We start from the raw sequence: 9,365 nt of genomic DNA, 5'->3' as shown, positions 1-9,365 counted from the left end.
ACCTCTTGAAAATATTTATGTGAAAAGTTATTATTTTTTATTGATCAGAGACCACACAGAGTGGTGAGATCCAACAAGTGTTCAGGAGCTCAAAATAATTTTTATTTTTTGAAAATACTTGATTCCAAAGTGGAACCAAAAGTTGAAGATGAAAATGTTTTTCAAGAAGCTCCTTTTCTCAAGGAAATGAATACACAGTATGCTCCTCATATGAGTAGGCTAATCGTACACCATTCATGTTCAATCCAGTGCCCGCCTGAGGAAACCCCCAACATACGCCTTCAAACCAGTGTACTCCTTTTCCCTCTGCTCAACTCTCTCTCTCTCTCTCTCTCTATATCCATTGCAGTGTAAAGATTCAATTTTTCATTCAACATTAACCATACAAAAGGACTGAGTCTTGCGGTTGTTCAGTAGTGAACGGGGAAGCTTCAGCTCCCCAAGTTTCAGATAGCCCCACCATAACAGGATCCAATCCCTTCAACTCTGAAATGGCTCGGAGAGCTTCTGCAATTGTTCATTCACCTTCGTTGGGTTTCCCCCATGAAAGTGCAGAGAAGCTTTATGAAGCATACAATGAGCTCCATAGCCTTGCACAAGACTTCCACACCCCATTTGATGCTCCTGCCATCCTTGTTGTGGGTCACCAAACTGATGGAAAGAGTGCTCTGGTTGAAGCTTTGATGGGCTTTCAGTTTAACCATGTAGGTGGGGGCACCAAAACCAGAAGACCCATCACTCTTCACATGAAATATAATGCTTTGTGTGAGGAGCCTGCTTGCCATCTCTTATCTGAGAGTAACCCACCTCAAGCTGTGGAGAAAAGCTTGGAAGAAATCCAAGTATGGAATCCCATTTCTCTGTTTATCTATTTCTTGGGCTCTTTGTCTGTTTCTTTGATTGGTAACTTCTTTCTCTTTTCTTCATCCCCCATGTTTGTAAATTGATGCAGTGCTTCACATTGTTGTTGCAAATTCAATGCTGCGGTAATTTTGATTACTCTGTTTCTCTCTCTGCTTTTCATTACGGATGTTTGTAATTGAGGCATTTCTATATTTCTTTCTTTTGATCCCACTTATATATGCTGGTGCATTTCTATACATTGTTATTGTAAATTCAATCTGAGGAGAATTCGTTTTATGTCTCTCTCTTTTTTTTCTTCATCTCTTTTGTGTGTAATTTTGATGCGTTTCCATGCAAAGTTATGCTGAATGGAATGATTTGTATCACGTCTTTGTATTTGAATTTCTGCATTTCCGTGTATCATCCTTATGCATTGATGCTGGGAAGAAATGAATTACTCTGTTTCTTTGTCGACATTTGTCTAACATCATGCTCAGAGGAGTTTGCGGTTGCAGTTTGTGGGTTTTTTCCCTTGACGTTAATATGCTTCATAAAACTTGCTTTCAATGAATTGTGACAACAATGTCAATAGAATACATATTACTGTTCTGACTGGGGCATTAAGCATTGATTTAAATATTTCTTTTTGTTAGTGCATTGGCTTGAGTACTTCATATTTGTGTATTTTATTAATCATTATTCTTAATTTTTTTGCTTTTTTTTTTATATCTTTTACAGGCTTACATTGAAGCTGAAAACATGAGACTTGAGTGCGAGGCATGTCAATTCTGGGCAAAAGAAATAATAATTAGAATAGAGTACAAATACTGCCCCAATTTGACTATAATTGACACGCCAGGTCTTATTGCTCCAGCCCCAGGTCGTAAGAATAAACTGTTGCAGGTGGGTAGCAGGTTGGGCATGAAATTATTTTCACTATGTCTATAATCTTTTTGGGTTGCTTATCCTTATAATCAGTGGTATATTAAGATTGTGCGATGATTTGAATACTCAAATCCCCATTCTGAAGTCTAAACATTCATTGGTTTTGTATGGACTGTCCACACATTTATTTGATGATTACCCATGAGCTAATATCTATATGCCAGAGATTAAACTGTTTACTATTGTGAGCCTCTATGGATGCTTAGATTATCACAGGATGGTATTTGATACAACTGATGACATTGATGGAATCTCCTCAATAAAATGAGACCAAGAGAAGGATGCCTTTGTCCATATTATCATGTGTCCCTAGCGCTACATCTGAATTCTTTGTCCCTAGAACTTCCCTTTTTCACCAGAACTAACATCCACAATGACTGCCACCTTTAAAAGAGAAAAAGTTGACTACTCTAATATTTATTATGGGAAGTAACCAGAGTTTGTTTCTGACACCTTTCTAAGGGTGGAGGTAAGTCCTCAGGTCACCTGTCAATATGAAATTCCCTAGAGATCTTGAACCGCTTATATCTCAACTGAACAGCCTCCACTGTATCAGAAGCAGCCACCTAAGAATGTTCATAGTCTCCTAAGAAACAGCCTTGATAAGTCTATCAAGTAGGTGGTCAAAGTGGCAAAGTGCCGAAGAGTGATGTCTTGAGTTCCATTCCAAACATGGGTGGGTGACCCTTTCCCCACTGAACTACCCTCCAAAAATAAAAATAAAAAATCTCCCAGCACAAGTATGGGGAGGTCATGTGCACTCAACCACCTTGCCTCAACTTATCTGATGTAGTTAGACTCATGCAATGTTTTCCAAAATATGCACAAAAATTTTGGTGACCCTCTTTTTTGTAGTTTTTCCTTATAAAAAGGACTTTGTGAGATCTTTGTGCTATATTTCCTCAAATATGCTTCATACGCACCCACATACACAAACATAAACCAATTTCTAGGTTTCTCAAAATCCCTGGCTTAGTTCAGAAACTTTGCCTTGTAAGGTTCTTAGGCTCCTTCTTGATAAAGTTGTCCCTAAACTTCTATTTTTACCCATTTTGGTTTACCTCAAACTCCCTTGATCATTACACTTTCTCTGACCTTGTGAATTTACTGTGCATATATGTTGGTTCATCCAATTTATTTATGTTCGTAAGTAATCATACTGTAGACATACATGTGAACCCTACAACTCCTACCCTTAGATGCAATACTACAAAGGCAAACTGCCCAAATTGCCAGCTTTGGGCCTCGTCTAAAACCAAAAGATTCAATCATTTACGCACACAATGCATTACCAAAGCCTAATACATTGCAATGAAAGAACACACCAAGAGAAATGAAATCGCAGCACCTGCCAAGATGACAATAATGAGAACAAAATCACCATTAAAATGCCATAGAGAAACTAGTTTTCTTATGACACTCCAATCTCCAAGCTAGAATGGAAAATTTTGTGAATTACATAGAGATATTTACCACTTGTTTTGCTGCAAATGAAAATGATTCTATATTTCTTTCTAATGTAGTTGGCCATATTTTGGATATCTACTCTGCATTTGAATCACTTTCTGAGTTGCCATTTCCCCCCCAAATCTGGCTCCTGCTCAACTCCATGGGCCTCCAACCCTGGCCCTCCCCCACTCCCCTAAACCCAAAATAAAACCAAAAAAAGAGGAAAAAAAAACAAACAACAAAATTCTTCCATTTCCTCCTCCACAACTCAATCATCCATTAAAATCCTTGCTCCCATCGGAGCTAGAAAAACAAACAAAGGAATGAGAGGACAAAAAAATAAACTAACAATCAGCAACAGTACAGTCTGATTAACCATGGACCTGAGGAATCAAAAGAAAAGGGCTATGTTGCAGCAAAACCCAAAATTTAATCCCCACTTAAATTCCATTAATTTAACAGTTTCCCTCCATGTAAATAAGACTGTTGGGTTAGCTTGATCGCTGAGCTGCAGTCCCATCAAACCTTTATTTGAAAAAAGGCCAGGTCCCCCTTTATGCAAGATGGATGGTGTGCCTTTGGACAACACCAAAGAACACAAACAAAATGCATAAACAACATAAGATAAATAAACCCCATACTGAGGCTCAGCCACTTTAGCCTCAGTTTCCAGCATGACCTGCAAATCCTGTCTCTCTAGAATCATTTTCAGGCATGACCTTCAAGTTTTTCATTCTCCTCTTCTATAACCCTAGAATTTTTTCCAGGAATGGACTCAAAATCCTCCATTAACTTCCGTTTGTAGAGACCCTAGGATTGCTTTCAGAAATGGACTCGAAACACTCCATTATCTTCTCATCCACTTTAAGAAATGAGCCCAAAATTCTCATAATTCACTCCATGAATGGACTGAAAAACCCCCATTTGTAAGCTTCCTTTTCCCACACAATGCTCCCTCCACATTGCTGAGCTTGAAGCGCCTTGAACTGTGTCTCATACATGACCTCGATGAATGCTTGGCCTGGGTCCAGAGAATGGACAAACTGCAAAGGCCTGTAAACATCTGAATCTGAATGGTCATCTTCAACAATGGCCACCTGAGGATAGTATGGGCTTTCGATTGTTGCAGGCCTGTAAATGTTGTTAGGTCTTCTTTATCCAATGTGGAAACCCTAGAAATTATAGGTAGGCTTCAAATATACAATTACAGGGTTTGTAAGATTTTGAAAGCCTAGAAATTACATAGCTGGGAGGTTGTTGCCTTTTTGGTGTTAGCTTTGAGTTGGTCCTCGCTGGTGGATGAGTGAGTTTGGATATGAGAAGAAAAAGAGGGCAAGACCTCTTTTATTTGATTCATGGTTTGTGCTTTTATTAGAATACAAACTTCCATTTCACTCGTTGGCACCAACAAATTCCACAAAGTTGACTTTTTTGTTTACATTTTCTAGAGCCCAAATGCCCCTATGCCATGGTTTGTGTGGTTTCCGACATGGCCTTAGCTTGACAATAATAATCATAACATGTACTAGTATGTAGTCATCAAGGAGTTCCATTATATGTTTTGTTATATTTCCACTCTATGTGTTGCCAAGCTTTTGGTTCAGAGTGGTTCTGAACGGGTTTTCTGAGTAATTGTTTAAAGTGTTCTCTTTGTTTGTCAAATAACTGCATCGGCAGGTACAGGCCCGTGCGGTGGAGGCCCTTGTGCGTGGTAAGATGCAGCATAAAGAGTTTATCATACTTTGTCTTGAGGACTGCAGTGATTGGAGCAATGCCACTACACGGAGGGTGGTCATGCAGGTACACCTGGTTTCACTTTTTGCACACTGTGTGCCCCAATGCCTTATCTTGTATTATGATCTAACAGTGAACGAGCTTTCTTCGTCATGCATAACTTATGCGTAGGTTGATCCAGAACTTTCAAGGACTGTGGTGGTTTCCACAAAACTGGACACAAAAATCCTGCAGTTTGCCCGATCATCAGATGTGGAAGTTTTTCTGAAACCACCTGCTCGCACATTTGATTTTAGCATCTTGGGTGATGCTCCCTTCTTTACTTCTGTACCCTCTGGGAGAGTGGGTTCAGGACCTGAATTTGTCTACAGATCAAATGATGAGTTCAAACAGGTTAATTTCAACCATTTCTTTTATTTTTTTAGTGGATTTTTCTAACCATTTCTTGTAATATGTCATTTCATTGTAAACCTGGCCATGACTCGCTACAAAGAAAGCAGTTTGAACCAATCAGATATATTATGGCTCACCTATTGTTTGGCTTCCTGACCTTCTGGATTATCAAAAAGATATTCATGACCTTCTTAAATATTTAACCTCGTTGGATGACTTTCTCATCTTTGGATGGCTTACCTTTGTATTATAATTGATATCTTGCGTGTGCAATGCAGGGAATAGTGCTTCTGCTGATTTGCTGGTTTTGCTAACTGAATGTCACAATTCTAAATGCAACACCTCTTATAATGTAGAAATGGTTTTCCATGTTTATTGTCACCTAAGTTGACAATGGCACCAAGTTTTGACAATGGCACCAAGTTTAAACTTACTGCTGAATGACTTTGAGAAAAAGAAAGGGTGCCCTTTGACATTTAAAACAAATACAGATCAAAGAGACACTCCCAACATACTGTGGCGGTTATGTACCTAGTTTCAAGGTTCTACCCTAGAGCATGGCTGAAGTTCTGCTTCCTGATTCTCAGTTGACCTATGTAAAAATTTCCTGCTTCCTGGTTCCCACCCAGTTCACCTAATTATATTTCCTGGTTCTTCAGGATAAGTCTTCCTCTGACAAATTTCTAAAGTCCTGTTTGATAGACTAGTTGATGAACTTCCTGGTCTATTGGCATTAGTTGAACCTCTAAATTTCTTCGTTTGGATAAGGGGAGGCTCAAAGTGATCTAGTGATTCTATAGATGCCGCAGAATACTTTAGCGTATATGATGGTAAAGGAACATAATTTGGGAGGTAGACAAGTATACCTGCCTATCGGCTATCAATAATGATAAATAGAATGCTAATCTATGAATTTTGCAATGTTCGGTAGTAGCCCTTTTTCTTTTTTCAAATGGTGAATACTAGTTTTAGTTGGAGTTTATGGTTTTGATTGACACATTCAAGGCTTTTGTGCTGTAACAACTATCAGATTAGCTCCTAGAAAAGTACTTGAATTTACTAAGACCTTTTGTAGTAAAACTTGTCCTATAAATTCTTCTTATGGGATTAGGTGGACATTTGGTGTATTTGATAATTTGATTATTTAGTGAGATTAGTATTCCTCAAAAGAAAAAAAGTAGGTTTAAGCCTGTCCCTAGATATGACCTCTTGTGTGAAGAAAGCATCCTAAACTGGCATGCCTGAGTCTAATTTGTTTCTCCACACCACTGGATTTTGTGATTGGCTTGGGGGTAGTCCCGCCAGAGTCAGCTCAAGTTATTACCAAGTACCATAATCCTAAGCAGAGAGAAGGAAACATCTCCACAGAATATAGTTCAGGCAAATGGTCCACAGTATCAGTGAGTCCATATGTCGTAGGTAAATGATGGAGAACTTCTTTTATTTCACTTTTTCCTATTTAAAGTTTTTCTGACTTTTTTAATACCTTCTGTCACAGTATCAACACATTCTACTAACTCTATAGCCTTTATTCAATAATATTCTATAGTGCAATGATCCTTTTGGCCATTTACATTAGAATGATTATGTGAAGAATTTGAGGCATTATGATAAAATTGCTGACAAAGCTTCCAGAAAATGATGTGCGGGATCTCATGGGAGTTGTATTAGAAGTTCTCGGTTTGTGCAGGCTGTGTCCTTGAGAGAGTTGCAGGATGTTGCTTCTCTTGAGGAGAAGTTGGGTCGTCCTCTGTCAAGGGATGAAAGATGTAGAATAGGACTTAGTAGCCTCCGACTCTTCTTGGAAGAAGTGCTGAGGAAGAGGTACTTGTCTTTTGTTTTTCATTTAGTTTGGTCTAAATCTACCTATTTGTTTGCTTTTTGTGAAATCTTATAGTGTAACTTTGTGTTTGAAGGTATATGGACAGTGTCCCATTAGTTATTCCTCAGCTTGAGAAGGAGCACCGAAGTACAACAAGAAAGTTGTCTGAGATTAATCAGGACCTCAGGTCAGTTGTAAGATTTTTTAACTTGTTTACCTGTTATGATGTCCTTTAAAACAGGATTCTTATATTCTTTTCACTTTTGATAATTATGTGGGAAAGTATAGTATATTACATCGCACTATGAAGAAACCATGGACCATTGGCTCATCACAATCCATTGTCAATGACAGTGATGGAGAGAGTAGGGCTCACCAGAATGGGACACCCCTATGGTGGACCCCTTACCTCTTGTTCACAATCCATCATTTCAGTAGACAATGGTAATAGTGTGGACTATGATTTTTTATTATATTACAATTTCCTCTTGTGTATAGAGCAATGATTAAAAAACGTGATTTGGATAAGGAATCACCGATGCAGATTAGGAATCGTTGAGGACTATGCCAATTCTTGGTCAGAATCAGCAATCTGGTCAATATATAATATCGGTGTTTTAAAAAATGGCTTGGGGGGTGGATTGCCCACCTATGGATGCCGATCTAGATTGCCCGGTTGGAGATCCAGACAACAAAAAATAGAAAAAAAAATGATAATATATAATATGTACATTTTCTGTAACTCATGTCAAAAAGGCTGCGGTGGGTACATGCATTTGTCACCTCATAGGTGACCCAGGTTTGACTCCTCCTGCAAGCTTTCCTTATTTTTCGATGAGAACATTAAAAAAATAATAAAAAATTGGACGTATTCTAAAAGGGAAATAGCACGGCTGCGGGATTCAAACCCCAAACCACCTCCAAAAAAGTGTAAGGAGCTAGCCAACTGGGCCATTTTCAATTTATGTTATATAAGCCATTTTCAATTTATGTTATATAATGTATACAATGTAATATTATATCCATAATGAACCGGCCGACTTAGACAAGGAACTGGTGTGGTGCCATTGATTTCGATCCGGATCGGCTATTCCCAATCTGGACCGTTATGTTTTGAACAATGTAGAATATATTATATGTGCATTTCATAAGAAAAATTCTGAATGGTCTTGGTGTTTAAATATTGCACGTACTGGGCCGTAAGTTTCAAGTTTTGAACCTTCTCTAAACCTTCTCCTTTTGTTTCTATTGTTAGAAAAAATATGCTTCTCTTTTTTTTCTAAATATTTTCGAAAATGCATATGTATATATAGGGACTTGAACCGTCGACCTTATGGAAAAGGCCACAGGGCGAGGGGCTCAAGCCATGTGGTTGCTCAAGTTAGGTGAAATAAATTTCATGCATTATATATTATTTCTTTTATTTTTTTCTTTTAGGGGATCGTGGATTTGGATCAGGATCGGTGGGTGGACAATCCACCCCACTAATCCATTTTATAAAACATTGGTGTAGAGGCAACATATGGAGCTGTGAATAAACTTACTAGCATGGGCATTGGAGTCTGTATTTTGTCTTCTCCTCATTTATATCTCGATGTAACTTCTTTGATAAATTTAGAAAGGATGTAACTTCTAGTCCTTTATAGCTTCAAAAGTAATCCTATGCTCATGAACTTCTAGTGCAAAGGATGATTGATGAGCTGTTTCCTTTATGGTTTCCACTAACATTTTTCTTTCTTCTTTGGACGGTCATCTACTGATAGTGACTTAATAAGCACGGGATTCACTTTGAAGTTGTTGAGTTTTTATATTTACTTAAATGGTATGCCATTTTGCTGGTGCAGCAATGTTGATGAAGTAAAGCTGAAGGAGAAGGGACGTCTTTTTCAGGATGCTTTCCTAACCAAGGTTTTTATGCTTTGGAATGACTTATCTGAATAGAAATTGTGTTCTGTAGCCTTATCATCATCCAGGCTTTGAATTCAAGCTGATGTATAGTGCGTCTGAGTAGGAAAAATACTACTTTTTGTGGAAAATAATACTCCATGGGAGACTCAACTTCCTTAAAGGACCCAATTAGCTCCCATGTAAGTCTCAAAAAATTAGAACAGAAATCGGCTATGATATTTCAATCTTAAAGTCTTTATAATGTTTGAGGCATTTTAGCCATCTTATAAAA

The 9,365-nt window shown here is 38.1% G+C and overlaps 1 protein-coding gene across 2 annotated transcripts in view; it reads left to right on the top strand.

Annotated features, from left to right (window-relative positions):
• Positions 1–382: 382 nt before the first annotated feature.
• The window catches only part of ARC5 (P-loop containing nucleoside triphosphate hydrolases superfamily protein), a 31,280-nt gene continuing 22,297 nt past the window's right edge, over positions 383–9,365 (top strand). For both annotated transcript variants that reach the window (XM_006830253.4, XM_088852346.1), the window contains exons 1-7: positions 383–842; positions 1,582–1,746; positions 4,915–5,037; positions 5,143–5,364; positions 7,055–7,188; positions 7,281–7,373; positions 9,031–9,094. In XM_006830253.4, the coding sequence (XP_006830316.1) occupies positions 492–842; positions 1,582–1,746; positions 4,915–5,037; positions 5,143–5,364; positions 7,055–7,188; positions 7,281–7,373; positions 9,031–9,094 (1,152 nt within the window). In that variant the 5' untranslated portion in view covers positions 383–491. The remainder of the gene's footprint in view (positions 843–1,581; positions 1,747–4,914; positions 5,038–5,142; positions 5,365–7,054; positions 7,189–7,280; positions 7,374–9,030; positions 9,095–9,365) is intronic.

This window comes from Amborella trichopoda, chromosome 11 (genome assembly GCF_054954075.1).
Source record: "Amborella trichopoda isolate Santa Cruz 75 chromosome 11, AtrichopodaSantaCruz75HAP2 v2.0, whole genome shotgun sequence".
Lineage (NCBI taxonomy): Eukaryota > Viridiplantae > Streptophyta > Magnoliopsida > Amborellales > Amborellaceae > Amborella > Amborella trichopoda.
Note: the sequence above shows the minus strand (reverse complement) of the source record. Positions and strands in the feature narration are given on the sequence as shown.